Source organism: Lipophrys pholis (genome assembly GCF_963383615.2).
Source record: "Lipophrys pholis genome assembly, chromosome: 12".
Taxonomy (NCBI): Eukaryota; Metazoa; Chordata; class Actinopteri; order Blenniiformes; family Blenniidae; genus Lipophrys; species Lipophrys pholis.
The window spans coordinates 28,750,109-28,770,917 of NC_137641.1; the positions used below are offsets into that span (position 1 = coordinate 28,750,109).

At 43.4% G+C, this 20,809-nt stretch overlaps 1 protein-coding gene across 4 annotated transcripts in view; it reads left to right on the forward strand.

Moving 5' to 3' along the window:
* Positions 1-20,809, forward strand: part of rapgef1b (Rap guanine nucleotide exchange factor (GEF) 1b) — a gene marked incomplete at its 5' end in the record, with an annotated part of 56,259 nt that overhangs the window by 25,447 nt on the left and 10,003 nt on the right. For all 4 annotated transcript variants that reach the window (XM_080476649.1, XM_080476651.1, XM_080476648.1 and 1 more), the window contains 9 exons: positions 2,835-2,980; positions 4,445-4,623; positions 7,072-7,228; positions 8,709-8,797; positions 8,886-9,044; positions 10,641-10,755; positions 10,900-11,080; positions 12,059-12,574; positions 14,164-14,366. In XM_080476649.1, coding sequence (XP_080332775.1) covers positions 2,835-2,980; positions 4,445-4,623; positions 7,072-7,228; positions 8,709-8,797; positions 8,886-9,044; positions 10,641-10,755; positions 10,900-11,080; positions 12,059-12,574; positions 14,164-14,366 — 1,745 coding nt within the window. The remainder of the gene's footprint in view (positions 1-2,834; positions 2,981-4,444; positions 4,624-7,071; positions 7,229-8,708; positions 8,798-8,885; positions 9,045-10,640; positions 10,756-10,899; positions 11,081-12,058; positions 12,575-14,163; positions 14,367-20,809) is intronic.

The following is a 20,809-nucleotide window of genomic DNA, read 5'->3' on the forward strand; positions in this document are numbered from 1 at the left end:
AATCACATAAAGCACCTTCAGACTGCTCAAGCTGTGCATTACTTATTTGATAGGTATTTGCCAAAGTCCATTTAGAGTGATAAAGTAGAGAATATTCTAATTAGTGTACCCTCCTCACACTGTGTCAGCTAATGATTTTAAGTTCACAGTGTACCGAATGTGGCCCAATGTCACGTATGTACAATTGATTTGACCTATTTGGGTGTTAAGAACTAGGTCAGATACAGATTATAGGTGGTGAACTGCCGTGAGACACGTTTCCAGCAACGCTTTAGTTTATTGAATCAGCTAAAGGACTTGATTCAGTAGTGCTCACGGAACGGCCTGTGTCGGTTTATTTTTACACAACACTGATAAGATTCTCCACAAAAATGCGGCGTAAAACACGAGCCAGAAGGGTCACGCATACCTCAACTCGCAGCTTCCTAATGGGAGTGAACTTAACTGTGGCTGCGTTCTCATCAACATTTTTAATGAGACACACAGAGTCTTCCTTGGCTGCCTCAGTGAACTTTGGCTTTTGCAGGGAGTGAGGGATGATGAGGATTAAGGGTGGGTAGAGTGAACAGTAGGGTGGGTATGTGCGTGGCATGTTGATCGATGGAACAGATGAAAGCGCAGCCCTGCTGGAAGTCTGGTTTGTGTTGTTTTCCTGCTCTTGATTACCATTTGGAATCCTTTTCTTTCTTTCTCTATTTCTTTCTTTTTCTTTCTTTTTTTTACGTCGATGCCCATGGAATGCCAGATCCCGCTGTCATCGAGCAGAGGGGAGATTACAGCAGATAGAGGCGCAATTTTGTCACTGACAAAAACCCACATTTCCTGCCTTCTCCCACTGCTGTTATTAGGCATTATCTACTGATTCAGCTTGGTGTGGAGATAGTGAAAGAGGGACAAAGACGTGAAGGAACGCCATGCGCGAGCAGTCAATTATCGAGGGATTAACAGAGTAGGGGGCTCTCTCCTCTTTCTGGATTCAACCAGCACTCACCACAGTGAACACACTGCGATTATGAAGCTGCTCGCAATATTGTGCCATGAAGCAAATTTCAGCACTCGCCAGAGTGTTTTATTTTAACCACATTTCATCTGCTCTGTCACATGTGTATATCTGTGCACATGTTGGGCATCTAGATGAGCCTGTCCTTGAGAATTAGGTTGCAACCAGAATGATTAAACTGCAGATATTTGAAAAGTTATTGCAAATAAGACGGGCATGACATTTTCTCAAAAATGCATGTACGTAATAATTGTGGGTTCATGACTATCTAGGAAGTTGCCAATGTGCCACTTCTAAGTGGAAAGAAGTATATCGAAAAGTGTTATTTTCTCAGCATGAAAGTGGAACGTTTTAGAGCCTTCAAAGAAGCTAATGCCACTGAACATGACAGCATTTGTACAGCTACATGATCCATCCATCTTCTATACCACTTTATTCCTCTGAGTCACAGAGCACTGGAGCAGATCCCAGATAACTGAGAAATGGTAGGATACCGTTGGCCATGCACAAAAACGTATTTTTTACTCATTCATTTCAGGCATGTGACATTCAAACATTTTGTGCAATCAACATCGTCTATCAACATACATACTTTGTGTATCTGATTAACATGCCTGAAAAGGAGTAGGAAGAAGTAAACATACTAAAACCTAATCCTTCTCCAATATTTAATAATTATTTTTCTGTATTAGGAATAGTTAATATTATATATGTAAATATAACAGTAAGAATGTTATCTAATATAGACTTATATATATACACACACAAGATCTCATCTTGTGTGTGTATATTCAGACAGTGCTCCTGTTCTCAATAGGCCTGTTCACACCCAAACCCTATATACAAATATACCTTCAATTACTCGTGATGTGTGACCTTTAGATGTGTTATTTGGAGTTGCCAGTTTGCCCCAAGTGCCTCCTCCTGAAATGTAGGAGGGATTGTTGTTATGAGGCGACATTGCTAATCACTACAACACTGTGCGACCCATCCACATGACGAATTGCGTATTTTGATATTGTACCAAGTATTAAACATGAAAGCTCGCCGCAACAAACATTAGTATTTCCTTGTGTGTGTAAATGAGGTGTGTTTGTCCGCACTAATGTGTGTTTGAAGTGTTTCTTGTTTATCCGCACATTTATATGGGGCTGATGTCTTAGCCTTGTTGCGAATGCTACAAACGGGTAATATTTCAAGCTCACAGTTGCATTAGCGCAAACTTCGCCAGTGTACTTTATGCCATATAATTTAGTCCATAGGCGAGTACTTCTGCTTCAACATGTTTGTACCAAGTGTCTATGCTTCCGCAAGACCAAACAATTACTGCAGAAAATTATACAATCACAACATAAAGCCGATTTTAATGAAACCTTCTAGTGCAACATACAGTGAAATCACCAGAAAGCTGTTGCATTAACCATGTTTTTACAAAGTCACCTTGACAGCAGGATTTTGAAGCTAATTTGATAGCAACGAGGTAGTTGGCTACAAACAGAATGTTTGACACCCCTGATCTAGACTGTTCTCAGTTCATGAAGACAAGCAAAGGCAGCAGTTCCTGACGTTTAGAAGCAAAAAAGGAAAATGCAAAGATTCAGAAGAGTCTTAATCATTACACCTTTTTATTCGAATTAAATAAGAAGTTGATATGTTTCAATCTTCAGCTCTTCATTTGGGTTTAATTTCAGCAGAGTCAGATGCTGTGAAAGTAATATCAGCACTATAACGATCTTGTGCCATCTGTTCACATCTAATTTTTGGTGCCCCCTTCCTGTGATTCCTTCCTCCTCGACTGACCACCCCATCTCCTCTGTTTTCCTTCCGTCCACAGACTCGCAACGGTCCCATCTGTCCACCTTCACCATGATACTGAAGGACAAGTTCCATTCTCCCAAGATCAAGAGGACTCCATCCAAGAAGGGCAAGCAGCTGCAGCCCGAGCCGGCAGCCAAGAACACTGAGAAACCTACCAACAAGGTGTGTTTGCGGCCACGTGACTGAAAATGTGTGTGCATGTGAAATCTCTTTCCCACCTACTCCTTGTGTTTGTTTGCCTATCGGTGAGACTATTGTTTTCCTGTCTGATGCTTTGTGCTCCCTCACTCCATTGTGTCTGTGTGTGTGCGTGCAAATTTCCCCTGCTGGTTCCCACAGCCTCCCAGTCGCTGGGCTGGCTGGCTGCGCTACAGCAGGTGTCTAAACCTATAAAGACATGAATGAGACTGGGCCACTTCCTGAATGAACTCCTCCGCTGCCTCTTAAGGGTTTTGGTGTAATGAGTATACTCCCCCAGCAGCCCCGCTGGGGCAGACTGGAGAAGCGGAAAGAGCGCTTCGCAGGAGTACTAAGATCGCTCCAAGCCAAAGTGCTTTGGAACTGTGAGCAAATCATAGAAACAGTCGGGTTTATGCAAAGAATCAAGTTTCTCCTACTACTCAATATTAGGAAATGATAACTACGTACAATAAACGCATAAATACATTGAAGAGCTCAATGAAAGCCTATTTATTTGACTTGTGGGACACTTTTTGGTGTCTTGGCTATCGCTGACTGGCCCAGGCGAGGTCAGTGAAACTCCACAATGCATGCGGTACAGCTGCTTTGCTGCCATTGGTTGTTGCACCTTTGCCCATCTTCACTGTCGGCTAGCAGAACTGACAATCATCAACCCACATGAAGGTCAGTCAGGTTCTAGTTTAGGGGAAGGGGGGGGGGGATGTTGAATGCAGTGTATTTCACCTGACACAGACATCAAATAGTTGCATTGCTGCCCTCAGCCTTGAGGTCAGAGGATCAAGCTTGTAACTGGAACATCAAGTCATGACCCAGCGTGAGATTTAGGAGGGGAAAGTGATAGCCACTGCTTGTCCCCATCATGAACCGGGGGACCCCCCACCGCCTCCTGGGGAAAGGAAATCCTCACTAAGTACGCAAGACTTAAGCCTTTCTTAAACTAAAAGATAAGGACATTTGCTTAGTTTGAGCATGACAAATTTCAGTTTTTATGGATTCGAATTTCAATTCAAGCTTTTGACTGATTCTAAATGTAAACATGAGCTTGTCAGAACCATGTAACCTGTAGCTTGGCCTTGCACAATAATTTGTTTTTATTTATTTTTTATTAATGTGACTATATGAAAATTAATTGTCCATCCACGATTTACAGTATACTGTATCTTGGGAGTCATCCAGTAATCCAGGAGCACTGTAATCCTAAATTTTCAATGCCATTGCCTGTATGTTGGAGCTGCAGGGTTACGAGTTAAGAATAATATCCCTGATTTAAGTTTGGGCTTGAGGGCTTTTCTGTGTGGAGTTTGCATAATCACCCCTGTGACAAAGTAAATGGAATGAGGAATAAACAAAGCAAATAACTGGACTGATTTGGGTTAAAAAAGCAGATAATTTGTAACATGGTGTGTTTGTGTGTGTGTTTTCCAGAAGGTGAGTCGGCTGGAAGAGCACGAGAAGGAGGTGGTCAGTGCCCTGCGATACTTCAAGACAATCGTGGACAAAATGGTTGTTGAAAAGAAGGTGTTGGAGATGCTCCCGGGCTCTGCCAGTAAGGTGCTGGAAGCTATCCTACCTCTGGTCCATGTGGAGGCACGGATACAGCACAGGTGAGTCACGAGTTCTTCTCAAACACTTATAAATCAGTAAAGGACAAATTTAATTGGTTAAAGTCTAGGTGATTCCATTTTTTTTAATATTGTTTTTTACATGTACATCGACTTACGAAAATTAATCTTAACATGTCATTACGATAAACCAGGTTTGTTAGTTGCCGCTGTTGATGTGAAAGTTCACAAGGTACTATTTGTCAATAGGTTCTTGCTCATGTGCCCTGAGGCTGTTAATAGCAGAGCTGGTGCTCACATTCTCTACTTAAGTAGAAGTAGAGCGACCTTCACTTAGAGGTAAATAAAAAGACTGTTAAAAGTACTGATTGAACTTAGTGGGGTGGTTTTGAAGTACAAAAATAGAAATGAATTCTTGACTTTCTTGTGTCCTTTTGTAAAGCATTTTGTGTGCCTACACATGTATACACATGCACCTCGCTCACATTATAAATGTTGTTATTGTCAGACTTTGTTTGTCAGTATGGATACACCAGCTGAAAAATTTGCAGTGACACATGATTCAACTTGTATCATAGTTTTCGAGTCAGAAACGAAATAATTTTATCAAGCTGGCTATGGACCTGACTGGACTTCATATGAAACCGTAATATTTCCATTGAAAAACTTACAAGAGGAACTTCAAAGAGGTCAAAACAAGGTTTGCGCTAGTTTGAGGAACGTCAGGAGGAGAAAGTAGAAATATTTGTGTTAATTTGTATGGAGTAAAATTTAAGCAAATTTAACAATAGAAAGGGGGGGGATAAAAAGCAAAACACTCAGACACCGGAAAAACTGTAACAAAGTGCAAATTCCTCTTTACTTACTGGTGTTGGTAGTTACATGTTGGGACCAGCACTCGCATCGAAAACACGGTGGGACAAATGACACCACCTTCCTGGACTCGATACAGGAAATGTTACGAATTCCATTCATGTTTTGCACTTTGTTGACGTGTCACATTATCAGTTTTTTTGGCTTTCAGGCACTGAGATAAATTCACTCTCTGAGACGTGTCACCTGATGTTATGTGTCAGCTTGTTTTACTTCCTCTGTGGCATAAATGAAGTATTTTTGTCGGAGTAACCTAAGCTGTGTTCAGATTACTGGAACATGTTAAAACTCCTCTCTGGGTCTTTGTGTTTCTTCCCCCCATCCATCAGTAAGAGGTGAAACTACGGAGGTCGGAGGTGACAGATTTTGTATCTTGCGGCGTCGTGTCTAGAAGCAGTTGATGGATTGTTGCTGTAATGTTGCCATGTCAAATCCCAGCAGATGAAAATTGGAGCATTTTGCTCTAACCTTTTGAAATCGAACCTATTTTCGACCTCTACTCAATAATTACTTACCCCTTCTCTATTCAAGTAACCTGTGGAGTCTCTGCTGTTTCTTTTATTGTACAGGTTGTGACACTTTGTGCAATGTTTTACACGGTCTATTGCAGAACGTTCTGTTTTTACCTCAGGGTACATGCAGCAAGGTAAACATTGCCGTACTCGACTTATCACCCAACTTCAGCCCAGACGTTTTTTGGGCCAATAGGCTATGTAACTATTGCATAACAAATTCATTGCGTCAATATTGTTGTTGCTTTTACAGGTAAAACTCTTTCCTCATTGGCTGAAGAAACTTCTCTGATTGTTTGCTGTGATTTGAATCAATATTCGCCCAATAACTGGGTCACCAGTGGGTGTGACGCCTACACACTGCAGTTAGCTTTGATTTATTTGCCGGAAGATTAGTGGATCAGTCCCTACAAGTTCAAGTGACTGAGCAATCAAAGCTGCCCACTTTGTGCAATCCGCACTATTTCTACCCATGTCCACTGTAACCTATAGCTCAAAGCCACCCATACATCAAATGCCTTCGTCAAGCCTTCCAGCTTCAGTTGTCCCCTACTCAGTTCAGGGCTAAGCTGTGCAGAGGCAGTGGAAGGATATTCCAGCACTGTGAATCAGCTGCAGCATGTTGGTACAGGCCTTTGCCACACCTTAGTGTTAGGTCTAGCTGCATGGTTTGCAGGAGAGAGAAAAAAACCCCACTCCGCTCCCCCCCGTGTGGTTATACATTCCTCTGTCAGCAGCAGCACTATCCAGCTTATTCCAGCTTCCAGGCTTGTTGTCAGACATTTCTGCAGTCCCTCAAGGAATGCCAATCCGAGAAATATAGTTCCACAGATGAAATGCATGGAAGGAAATGAGTCATGTGTACATATGTCTGTGATATTTCACACTTCCTGTCTAACATTTGCTTGTCTGGTTCTTTTAGTCTTCACACCCCACTGTTATCTTCAATCATCCTCCTTCTGCACCTCTGGTTTCTTCTCTCATCTCCATTTTTATTTTGCTATTTTTTTCGACTCCACACATCACTCAAATTTTTTCCTGCCCCTTCTTAAATTTCTCTCCTTCGTTCTTTACTCCACCCTTACCCACCTCCCGCTCCCAACAGTTCGGCGCTGTCTTCGTGCCACAGCCGCGTGTACCAGAGTCTGGCAAACCTCATTCGTTGGGCAGACCAGGTGATGCTGGACGGCATCGACTTGGAGGACAAGGAGAACGTGGCGTCCGTCACCACTGTAATCAAAGCAGTGCTGGATGGAGTAAAGGTACGCCCTCCAATCATCAAGGAAATGTGGCGTTGGGACCGTCTTTCTGTTGTGTGTGACCACAGTTACAATCTTTAATCAGAGAGACTGCAGTATAACGTTTTCCACCCTGATTAGGATGACGATGACCAGTTTTTACCACCACGGTAAACCCCATTCACATGACAACATTTCAAGTGAAAAACACATTGTTTTTGTGTTTTCCTTTCAGAAAAGTTTTGCTTGTACAAAGCAGCCTTTTAAAAACAATGGCAAAAAGCTCAATAGCCCTAAAAAAGGATACGCTGGCAAGTTTAGCCCTCATTTGAGATATATTCCCACATTAGTATACAGTTGTCTACATTTGTCTGTAGGAAGCAAACAACAAACAAAGCAGTAGTTATTATTTTAAATGAATATATCCTGCAGCCTAAAAGCCATAAAAGAGGCAACCATGAAAAATGTTGTCAGTCTTTTCACGTTAAATTAAACTCCACATTTTCCTCTGAGACGCTTCCACTTACTGAGTGCTGGAGGTCATAAACTCAACATTATTGATTTATCATGAAAGACATCAGACAGGTGACATTGTCACATGTGACGATTAGATTAGGTGACAAAATACTTCACATTCTTTACCTCAATCTGTGAGGAAAGTCTAAAGAATGGAAAACAAAAAAAAAAGGAATTAAAACAATTGCTTACTTCAATTTAACTTATGGAAAAAAACGCCAGAGAGGCTGAAGAGCTGCAGACGCCGGGCACAGGTTGTGAGTGGGTGCAATAACACATCATTAATGATTAAAGTATCTATTATGTTTTATAAAATCGGAACATAGTTAAAATGCCATTTTATTTTGAGGCATCAATTAGCAAAAGGAACTTGTCATTTTGCCAATCTGTCTTGTGTTTTGTCTTAAGTAGACAATACAATGAAGAGTTTTTTTTGGGGGGGGTTGTTTGTTTTTTTCCAAAGTTTGTTAAGTGTCGAAATAATTTTGTAAGGGATGTAACTACAATACATGCGCTCAGCTTATGCTGATCACATTGAGGCTGGTGAACAACAGTTTTCCCTCCCCCTGCGATGCTCACGGAAAGGCCTGCTAAAAGATGCGACTTCTGCTGGAGCCAATGTGCAGCTCACCCCACTCAAAGTAGCTCGGTGCTTCGCTCCAGTCTAATGTTGACGGAAGCCGCGAAGAGATCGAGTCGGACAGGAAGTTCCCACACATGGGGCATAGAAAAGCAGGAAACATTCCAGATAAAACATATAATGTTGACAGATTGTATTTGACTGAATTTATTGAACATTATCTCATACGTGGGGACAGCAGGCCAGAAGTCAACTTGACAGTCTGGTTGCTATTGAAGTGTGCAATGATGTCATGTTTGAGAGAAACTCAGCATCTCTAGTTAATCATGAAAACATGGTAAGGTGACTTGTTGTGGATCTCTAAATTGAAAAATCAGATGAAAGCTTTTTTTTTTTCTGTCTGAACAGGAATTGGTGAAGTTGACCATAGAGAAGCAAGAGCAGCCGTCACCCACCACCCCTAACAAGCCCACGCCACCTGCAACCACAACGGAGAGGTGAGTACAAAGCATGCAGACGATTCACACATGCAAAGCAGCTCATTCACTCAACCGCCTTTTTTTCCCCCCACCCCCGTCTGTGCAGCAACGCGTCTTCGGAGGTGCCCTCGATAGATCGGGAGCAGGAGGTCTCGAACAAGACGCCTCCACCAGCTGCTCCTGCAGAACCTGCTCCCGAGGTCCCAGACGAGGACGTCGCCCCTCCCAAGCCGCCGCTTCCCGAAGCCAAGATGGCCGAGCTCAGGTGAGGACGTCACACACTAATGCAGAAATCCTCTGGATAGAGAAAACTTTTGACAGTTCACGAGATGAAAGTGTTTGAGAAGTTGTTGAAGTTCGGCGTGGTTGCATTGTGATCGGCAATTTTTTTTTCCCTCACTTAAAATAAAAATACAAAAAGCAGAAGTCCCAGTTCTCTATATATCTATCTGAATTCTTTCATTTTTAAGTTTCAAGCTTTGTCACACAAAACAGGATTTTCCCCAGATTTCTTTCGTTTTCATACTGAACTTAGTTTTCACGTTTTAATCGACCTTGCAGTTTTTGATATGCAGTTTTGGTTTGATTATAAAACAGGCTTATTTCCTGGGATTCACTCATCAAATCATCTCAAGGCTTTAAAAGGCCTAAATGCTTTGGAGGGCAGCGAGGATGAGGCACTGTGGGATGAGCAGGTGGAACCGGAGAATTAGAATGATAGTAGCTGGAGTGAAACCAGTGAAATAGCAAATCTGTGATAGGAGCACTATAGACTGAACTCAAAACTGCATGTACCAAAGAAACATCCTGAGAGATTCTGCAGAGTGGTGCCGTTTTAAGGCAAGCGCTGTTAATGATAATACAAAATGTTCACAACAGCTGTTTAACTCTACATATTTTCGTCTTGTTCAAGAAAATGAAATTAACGTCTTCATGAAAATTGGATTTTTGTCTTCAAACCGTTTTCCAAATATGTGCTTTGTAAAAGCAGAGGTCCTATAATCAAAGGCCCTCTTATATTAGTATCAATACAGTAGTTTTGAATTTTCCAGGGGCTTGCATAGCTTTCACACTCTTTCACATTGGTATGTTTGTTGCTCTGCCTTTTCCTTCCTTACTCTTTCTGCTGTGTCTCTCAAAATGCCCCCTCCCAATCTTTGATTTTCCTTTTGACTCTGGGAACAGAGCGCAGTTGAGTGCTGACGCTGGCCCAAGGAGACCCTCTCAGAAGGAGAAGTATGTTAGCCCATAGGATCATTCGTCTCCATAATAACATCCCACCCTAGCCTCCCCTCCTCCCCCTTCTCATAAAGCTTCTGGATTGGATGAAAGTGTTTCTTTTTGAGGTTTTTTTATTTTGGTTTTTAAACTGCATGGCTGCATTGTCCTAAAGTATGTCATCCTGGATATTTCCCCGAAGACCTCCTCATCCAATCAGAAGACCGCCCGATGCATGAGAGTGTATGACTGACCTATGAAGTGTCTTCATTCGCTGGCCTTCATATATCACAGTCGCTTCTGTTGGCTCGTCGCCCCCCATTTTGACCTGATATGAAATCACAGAGAGACGTGTGACAAGCAGGTTGCCTTCATGTCTAAGCTGAGAGAAGCTTACATGAAACACCCTCACACTCCACAGGAGGGATGACGATGTGTGTGTTCATGTATCCATACATGGATTTTTTTTTTTTGTGTGTGTTGCATACGTGTCAGACAGTGTGTTCCGCCATGCTTGCCTGATTGTCCCTGATTGACTTATAATCTGCCTGACAAAGAGAATTAGCCTTTTCTGTTGATTTGCTGTTTTTTGTTTTTGCACTTATTATTTTTTAATTGAGTGTTTTCAATCATTTGCCAACAGCCCTCCGCCAGCCCTTCCCCCGAAGAAGCGTCAGTCAGCGCCTTCGCCCACTCCGGTGGCAGTGGTCGCACCAATGAGCCGTGGCTCCAGCCTGCCATGCAGCGACCACAGACAGGTGAGCGATTTGCTTAACATTGCTTTACGGCATACCCTCAGTTTTATTGTAAGACCACATCAACACAATATAATAAAAGCCAACTATTGAGCAGGAGTGCAAGTTTAGATCTGTGTCTCTGCGTGCGTCCGTGTGTTTGTGCAGGATTACGAGCAGGAGTTCCCTCATAGGCGTTTCTCTGGAGGGAGCCAGTCTTATGGCGGTGACTCCCCACGCCTGTCTCCGTGCAGCAGCATGGGGAAACTCAGCAAGTCCGATGAGCAGCTGTCTTCCATGGAGCAGGATAGCGGTCAGTGTTCCCGAAACACCAGCTGTGAGACACTCGGTAAGAAAACTAAGACATAACCAGACAGCTAAGGCGGTCCTAACGAATCATCATAACCTTTTTTTTTTTGTACGTTTAAATGTGAGATAAGCAATATACAACGATGATTTTAACCTATCTAAACATTGATCCATCTTGATTTAGGTGTTAAAGTTAAAAGCTAAAATACTCACTTCAGATTAATAAGCAGAAAGTTTCATCAGCTTTGTTATGAATTGCAAATAAAAGACTTGATGAGCCATTCATTTCACATGATTAGCGGTGCTATTTCTCCAGAGGAACACTATTGTTGAGCTCCAGTTACACACAGTGTATTTGTGACAGTCTGGCTTGAAAAGGGCACATTTACAGGATAATAAAGCACAATTTACCCTGAGGTGTCAAACTATCCTCACATTCTTGAATTAAATATAAATACAGATACAAATCTGTGCAGAAATACTCTAGTAAATGCAAAAATGTGAAACTACACATTCTGAAAAGGTTTTAACTGGAAATGGAAACATTCAATCTTGGCATTCAAACATTAATGATTTGACTTGATTCCTCCCAAACCAAATTCCTCAATTTCCGTTTCTATAACTGTTATCATCAGCTGCTTTCATCCTTGAACTGCAGCCCTCAATCGTCTTCAAAGGGTTTAAAACAATTAATCTGCTGGTTTGAAGAATGGAATGCGGAGAAAGTACAGACATTTGTGGTCAAATGTAGGTTGTAAAATTAAAAGGTACAGCACCTAAAAAAAAAATCTACTTAAGTACAGTTGCAATATTCCAATATCTTCCCACTGCTGTATTTAAAGATGATACTCAACTCCATAAAGTTTTGTTTTGGTTTACAAAGTTTAAAGTTAAAATACATTTCTTCTTGTTCAGTTTGTGTGTGTCATGACTGTGCTGTTGTTAAAATCTGTGCTGCGACCTTGAGTGTATCATCATTATATTTAGATAGATATTTCCCTTTTCTTTTCCTTTTCAGACAACACCGAGAATTACGACCCCGACTACGACTTCCTCCACCAGGACTTGTCAGTCGGGGAGCACCTGCCCCCGATCCCGGTGGGAGGGTGTCTGAGCCCCCTGCCCGAGTCCCACAGCGAGTCCTCCTCCCCCGTTCCTGGACAGCAGCCCACACACCCCCGCTTCAGCGCTCCACCGCAGCAGCATGAATACTGGACGCCACAGCCCAATCAGCCCAACCCCTTATCGTCCCGCATCAGCGCGCCGCCGGCGCTGCCGCTGAAGAAGCGGCGCAGCACCCAAACGCCGGCCTTCCCCGACGCGGGGTCCCGGGTGCTGTACGAGCGCTACCCCTCCCAGTACGACAACCTGTCGGAAGAGGAGCTTCACCCAACCCCGCCGTTCCCTCTTTTCACGCCCATCTCGCCCATGCCCCAGACAAACGGGGGCGTGTTCGTCGCGCAGTACATCGCCAGCGAGAGTGCGGACGTCCCCGCCAGCCCACCGCCGCTGCCGGAGAAGAAAAGCAGACACAGTAAGTGAGGGGGCCGGCGGTATAATGAGGGAGTAGTTCAGCCTTTAAATGAGATGACAAAGGCATCTGGAGGTGAAGAAAAGGACAAAGAGTCTAACAAAGAGAAGGGGGGGGGGGGATGAAGGGACAGGGTTCATTTAGGAAAGGAGTGCAGGATGTTGCCTGCATTTCGTCACGGAGATTCATTGAAGCATAGTTGATGTCAAGGAAATATTCTTCTGTGAAAAGAGGCAGGAAGTGAATATCAGGAAGTGCTACAATGGGGTCTGGCTGCGGAGGCACCGAGGCCAACATTTGGTCATTTCCTCCCTCATCTGCTGCATCACTTCCTGCTCTGCTACTGTATTATGTCATCGAGTGCAGTCAGCCCTTCCTGTCTGCTCACCAGTTTGCAATGTGTCAAGATGCAAGCATTCAAGGTTTTTAATGGCCGCCTATTCATTATATTCTTCTGACATTGAAGTGGTAGTATTTATATTGACAGATTTATTGATTAAGTTCCTTTCATAGGGAGAGAGAGAAAATAACTTAGTAGTAACCTTCTGATTACAATGTTTCTTCACTGACCTGTAGGTACGGTTGGCAATTGACTCACACTCTTTACTTGAGTTGAAGCACAGACTTTGGTAAAAGCACAAATTCATAAGTTAAAGTGAAAAAGTACAGGTTTGAAAATGCACGTAGACCCTTTTATGGTGGATTTAATGATTCTCGAAGTCTAGGGGCCCCAGACATATTGGCAATATAGCAATTTTTTGGTTGAACAATTTAACATACAGGAGGGTCTTCCTCGTGGTGATCACCATCAAATGAATCTGTGAAGCATCACAACCCACATACTCAACTTTGCTGCACATCCCACAAATGCATTCTACTTAGAAAGCCTGGTTTTAAATGATGCCACGTTTTGATCTTATAAAGTTTATTGGTTTTAGACAACTTCCCTACCTTTTACAATATAAATAGCTGTAGAAAAGTAAGAGACTGGTAATAAAGAAGGTTTTCAGCTCTTTTCAAAACTTTACAAAAGATGCTTGATGACTCATTTTTTTTGTTTTAACAAAACTAATCATTGAGTACCAGAAAGCTGCTTTGATTTCCCATTTTGTGCTTCGTCATAAGAGAATTTAATAGAGCAGCAGTCATTGATCCTGAAACACTGTGTTGCAGCACTTAAGAGAGGAATGATGGTGCTTATCAGTCCTGAATGAGACGCCAACTAATGTAATTAAGCTAAAAACCGACAGTCTGTGGGGGTTTTTATGTAATAACTTGCAGAATGACAGACTTATCATATGCATGGAATCAATCACCGCAACAGGGTGTATTTAAAAAGTTCATTTGGGGAAATAGAGGAATCTGGGTTTCTGGGGCTCAGCCCACAAGTACAGTAACTGTCAGACTGAGAAAATGTCATTTGTAAGGTTATTACAAGAAACTGAATCACTGGACCTCTTGGAATTATGAAGAAATTGTTGGAGAAAAACAGTTTACCTCATGGAATGAGTCCATTTGTGGCTTGGTTGAGCTTAGTGATGCAACTTTTAGGCAGTAAATATTTGATAATTGAATCCATCTCCCTTCCCCAGTCCTCCAGTACATGCAGTTTGTGGAAGACTACTCGGAGCCGCAGCCGTCGGTTTTCTACCAGATGCCACAGAGCGAAAGCATCTATGAGCAGCGCAACAAGCGTTTCCAGGAGGTCTACGGCTTCAACGACTCCTTCAGTAGCACAGACTCCGTCCACGAGCCTCTGCAGCCCCCCGCATTGCCACCCAAACAGAGACAACTGGTAAGAGAAGCCCTGCTTGTGTGCCGACAGTCAAGCGACTTCGAAAATTGCGCCCATGTTTCATCAACAGAAGAAGATGAAAAGCTTGGCTTGTGTTTTATTTTAAATTCCTGATGTTGATGAGGTCAGTTTGGACCAAATATTTGAGGCGTGAAATCCTTCATTGATAAAATTGGGAATTTCTCTGTAGAATCACATGACAAAAAGTGTTGCGCAATAGCACAAGCATCTCCACTATCTTCATGCTGTTTACTGACTGGATCTGGCGTGACAGAACGCATCCTGCATCCTGGGCTTGAAGTACATTCCCGTGGTAACTCTCATCAATTGTCTGTCAATCTCCCCCCCCCCCCCCGCCCGGGGTTATCTGTGTTATCTCCCGCCACCTATTCAGCTCTCTGGCCCCGATACCTCTATCTTTCTCCTTTTTGTGTAACCGCAGCAGATGCTTGTGCCAACCCGGAGGTGTTTGGTCATTAGCAGTGGATAAGACTCGCCGTTATCAGCTCCCCGCATCAGATGCAGTCCGCTCCTCTTAATCTGGGTCGTCGTCTGGGTTAATTGAGACGCCTGTCTGACAGTGAGTCAGTGGGGAGAGAGAGCGGAAGAGACGCGACGGGATAGGTCGTCGCAGGGGGAGGCAACGCTGTGAGGTTGAAGTGAAACCTTTAAAGGTCCTGAAAAATTACTCGTACGGGCAGCTTTTCACTGTGAGTGATGGGAGTCAAACCTCCACGCCGATTTTCCACCACCGTTCAAACTAATTTGTCCGCTACTTTTCAGGCTTATTTTTAGACTCCTCTTGAATGCGCTCTCTCTGCTTTAAAGAGAGGATTTAGTACAAAATGAGTCTTTATTTTTCTATTCACCAATCACAACTTAGAGCATTGGTGTCAAACATAAGACCCGTGGGCCAAAACCGGCCCGCAAGAAGCTCCAATCTGGCCCACCAAGAAAACTTTTTTTTGACACCCTGACACCCAAGCTGAGATATCAGTGATGCTGCCATGAAAGCCAGTTGCCTCCTTGCTCGTAACCTCGCCGTAAGGCCATGTGAGTTTGTAAAAACACCCATAATGCAACAGCTATAAGAGAAGCTTGTTGGACATTTCACTGCATTTTGCACCCAAAGGTGTCATTAAAATTGGCTTTATGTTGAGATTGTAGTCATTTTCCATAGTTCCAACGTAAATGATATAATTGAGGGACTCCTTATTCCCAAGCTTATCATTAGATTTAAGTATGTTGACACAGGAGGACAGCTCAGACAACCAGGACCAGGGATGGAGACGAGGTGAAGTTCTAATCCAGGCGTCCACCCATCACAATGTGGTGATATCTCCCAGATGCCATAATCACCTCAGTGGTCATAGAATTATGGCTGATGGGTTTGTAATTATAAAAAGTATTCTCAACGTGAACTTCAAAGTTGAGCAACAATTATGACATGTGTAGGGGTCACAGGAGAGAGCTGCAAGGGCAATGTGTTTAGTGTTAAACATGATTTTTGACTCTAGTTTTTAAATGGTTGCAAAATGTAGAATTTAGGACATGCTGTTATGATATAATTGTTTTCATTGTTCAGTTAAAGGCCTTGACAGTCTCTACAGTCCTCTAATTTATTGCTTGTTATCAACTTTCTATGATATAGGTAAAAACCTGATATGTAGTTTTATATAATTATATATATATATCCTGCATATATTGATACCATTCCAAAAAAGTGTTTATTTAATTCCCCATTCCTGCAACAGTCTTATTACCTAATGCAAAAAGTAGCTTTGACATAATAACTACATCTCCTCTTTCAAAATGTGAAAACCTCCTGAGCCTGTGTTAACCGCAGATCTTAGTTCAGGCGCCGAACCAGAAAAGACAGTGATATTGTGGAGAGGGAACTGCAACAATTTTCATTTGTTTGACCTATTTCCAGGTTCAAGGACTCATTCCCGCAGCATTTCTTGCAGACTACCTGTTGTCGGCTGGATTTTAAAACGTCAAAACACAACGTTCTCACACAGCAACAGTCTTGCAGAGTTTTCCTTCACTAGAGCCGGTCAAATTATACTTGAGAGTGACAAACTGTGGGGGGGCCCGAAGCAATCAATGAGACATTTGTGGACAATAAGCAGATGACACTGCCCCAATTGTGGGCATTTTCATTAGTCCAGGGAAGAAAATAGACTTTGTGGCTGTGTGGCAGTCTGTCCTGGACACCTTCCCTCCCGCTGTCCATTGTCCCCTTTCTGCCACCGCGGCCGTGTATTTTGAGCCGCACGCAGGGCCTTTTTATTTTTATCATTCTTTTGTCTGAGCGTACAGTCGAAACCGCGCTCATCTCTGCTCCCGCCGCGAGGCCTAATCTGGCCCTCATGTTTTGGACTTGATGAGCTCGTGGCCCAGTGGAATAAGCCTGTTTGCCTCCTCCATAAACCCGTGTTCCAGGCTTACACGCTTTGGCGACTTTACACGGCTTTACGGGAAGGGGAAAAAAAAAAAAGTCATTTCAGCTGCTGTGTGGATAAGGAAATAGATGAAAAAAAAAAAAATGAACGGATCATATTGGCTCTGTTTAGAGTGTGCTGTAGTTGGCCTGGTTTCTGTAAAGCCCTTAAAGCTAAGGACGTTAAAAGGTTTGTTGGTCTGTCACAGTAGATATGAATGTGAGTAACCTGTACACGCCACGTCCCTGGTCATTGGAGCTTTCGAGGAAGACCCCTTGGCTTAAACTGAACGACTATAGATTCACGCTCTTATAACGTTCTGCTCATTTCCTCCTCGGTTGTTTATAATTGCAGCCAGCGAGACGATGCTCCTGATGACCTCCTCGGCTTTCTCCATTTTGATTCCACTTCTCCGCTGCGCAACTTTGATTAAACCTGCTCTAATTCAGCCTTGCTTACTCGTATAATCAACTGTACTTTCTTCATTTTTTTTTCTTTTTCTAACACCCCGTTTTCCTTCCTTGCCTCCCCTGAACTTCCGTTTTCTCTCATTCCCTCTCTTTCTCTTCTTCCCATCTTCTCTTTCTTTGTCTTTGTTTCCCTCCCAGGCCTCCCACTCTTCTTCCCCTTCTTCCTCCTCCTCCTCTTCTCTCTCCTGCCACCTCCAGCCGTCTGTAGCGGCCATGGAGGAGGCGGGCTCTGGGCTGGGCCTCAGCATGTCCGTCTCTAACTCCTACCTGATTGGCCAGGCCTCTCTGACCACACCCACGGTGAGTGGCCCCCGCCCCTCCTTCTCGTCCCTCCCATTTCTCCACTCTGGCGTGGGTGCTGTGTGGTCCTGGACCGGTCCGGGGTGGCTTGACCTGTGTGTGTGTGTGTTTGAGGTTTACAACAGATCCATCCCTCAAGGGTCAGCCATTCGGTTGCTGTGTGGTCCTGACTGTTAGTCATCCCTCCATCCATGTGTGTGTTTTGACTGCGTGGCTCTTTTTGTTTTGCCGTGTGCTGTTCCTTTTTCTTTTTTTTTTAGACGCTAGATGCTGTGTGATTAATGCGTGCTCGGCGTGGCTATTGAGTCTTTTTGTGGTGGGTTTTGTGCAGCTTCTGGCTTCCCCCGGTTTGTGTGTTTGTGTGCTGTGCTGAAAGCATTCCTCCACATGACAGGTAATTATTTGACCCCTTTTACAGTTTGCCTCACACAAACAGTCAGCGGGCCTCATACAGAAGCAATAACGCCACAACAGACTTTCGCTTATTTTTAGGTTCCTTTCCACAATCTGTTGCCACCTGGTTACTTTTTGATGTCCTCCAGTGTATTTGATTTGTGCTTTTCCCACTCATCCGAAAAATAGATTTTTAAGGAATTTAATTTCCCGTTTTACTGTTATTATAATGATTTCGAAGCAACATTTTTTTTTTTTTATCATTCATATTCATCTTCTATACTATTATAAGATAAGAGACGTACAATAACAGATATTAGGGTGAACAGGAATAAGTCCAGTAATGCAAAGTAATATGAAATATTGCACATGGGATTAATATACTGTACACATGGGAATAGGAGTTTTATTCATGATTTTGGACTGTGGTAGAGGACTGAAGTACCATACAACTTCTACACAGAATGACCCGTAACTTCAGGCTCAAACTGGGGCTCGCCTGTCAAGAGTGCTCACCACTAAACCACCGTGGCCCTTTTTGCAAATCGCTCAGTTCTTTTTGAACGTGCAATTTTTTTTTGCTTCCGTCTGTTCTCATTCTTTACAACAACAAAAGTTATCTGCGCGTTGGTTTATCTTGACGCCTCAGTTGTACAACTGCAGGTTATTTTTATTGTACTTTTTTCATTCAGACTTAGGGGTTCATGAACCTGAAAATGCTTTCAAACATCATACTTTAAAAAAGAATATGTTTGGAAATTGAAGCAGCAACACATTAAACTAAATAAAATTCCCACAGCTGTATTATTTTACTGAAAGCTGTATTGATATATTCCAGGGCTCATGTGTTTGGTATTTATGTGTCAGTAATAGTTCATTTCAGTTTGCCATCCTTTCTCAATACCTTTGGTACAGTAGCTACTCTCCTGGTCTGCTTTTATTCTTAAGAAAGCCATAAAGGTTTAAAAATGTTGCATATCTGTAGATACACTCATGTCTGTTCTCGGGTCCTTGTGCAGCGTTTGAGGGGCGTTGTCTGAGATAATAAACTATTGGCTGCTGTCATTGTTTTAGCACAGCAGGGTAGAAGAAACTTGTACAGTTAAGCATGGATGGACGTGCATGAAGTTTGCTTATCTTGTTTGTTTTATCTTTAATTGAAAATTAAAAGAAAATATTGGAAACGGTTCAAAGGCCGGCCACTGCATAAGGCTCATTGACTCTCGTGTCCAAACCAGCTCATCACAACGTCTGCAGAGATTTTCAGGCCTTTGGTTGAGGATTATATAGAACAAAATCACTTTTTAGTGGGGGAGATTGGGACACTTGTCAGTGGTTTCAGCTGGTGGTCGCGCCCCTGCGCGACCCGGCTGTACACTCCCGTCTCCTGGTCAGTATTTGGGGGGGGTTGGGGGTTTGACCCGTGATGACCCCGAAGTGCATGAGACACGACGTGGATCTCCCTCAGGATAACTCCGCTGGAATGCAGCACCAGATGGACCTGATGGAAAACACATTTCCTCGCTTTCCACTGCCATTCCCTCCGCCCTTCTCTTTTCTCCTCGCTGGTTTTGTGTCACCGTCGCTGTCCTCGCTCCTTCTCCATCCTCTCACTCCGTGCTCCTTGTGGCCCTGCCATATCGACTCCTTCCCTCCTGAAACCCGCAAACACTCCCACACCTCCCGTCTTTTTCTCTTAGGATTGTTTGCATTCTTCAACTCCTTGGGGCACGATTGTTTTTTTTTTTTTTTTTTTTTTGGGGAGGGGGGGGGTCTTGTCAATGGGGGAAGACAGCCATCGCAGCAAAGCTACTTTGCATATGCTGAGAGGAAATCACTGTTTATTAATAATCTGGACTTCCTCATTTTAAGTTTGAGACTGCAGAAGGGGTTTTATTTACCATCCCATTTGTCCTCGCATGAACATGTGCATTCTTGTGTGTGTGCACGTGTGCATGCGTGATTTGGTGATTTGTGTATGCACAAATCTACATCGGTGTGCTGAAACAGGACTGGTATGTGCAACGTGTTAAAACAGGTTACCGCTGCCTCCCTGTTGGCAGGCGTCTCATGAGCTGGCCATACACACACACACACACACACACACACACACACACACACACACACACACACACACACACACACACACACACACACACACACACACACACACACACACACACACACACACACACACACACACACACACACACACACACACCCACACACGCACACACACACTGTTAGGGCATCTCTTGTCCAAACACATACGCGCCCTCGGTTGATGTGAGCTTATCTGTTGCCCTTGTTCAACATTTCTGTCTCATTATCTTCCGTGTCATCTCAGTGGAGATGTTCCTGTCGTCACTGGTTCCGCTTTAGCGTTTTTTTTTACTCTTTTTTTTTTTTTCTCAGAAGTATGTGTGAGTGCATTTCATGTTCAGGCACATCACTCCTCTAGTCCTATAGGCTTCTAACAGAAGTCCTGCAAAATGAGGTGAACTCTTATTCTCCCTCCTTTGCTTCCTTATTGTTCAAGCTTCTTTTGCTACCTGCTCTACTTTTCTCCTCTCTGACCTCTTAGTCCTGTCTTCTTCTGTCTCCCCCCCCACTTTCGTTCTTTCCACCAATCGCAGAGCTTGGACCAGGTTGCCTTGACCAATGCCACCATTCTGGATGGCAGCGGGGGCGGGCCCAACGGTTCCCTGGCTGGCTCAATGGGTTCTGTGGCCGTCTGTCTTCCTTCTGAGTCTTCTCTCACTGACTCCCTCCACACCTCGGCGGTGAGCTTCACTCAGGATAGATGATGGAAGCAGGATAAACTGATTCTGGACCA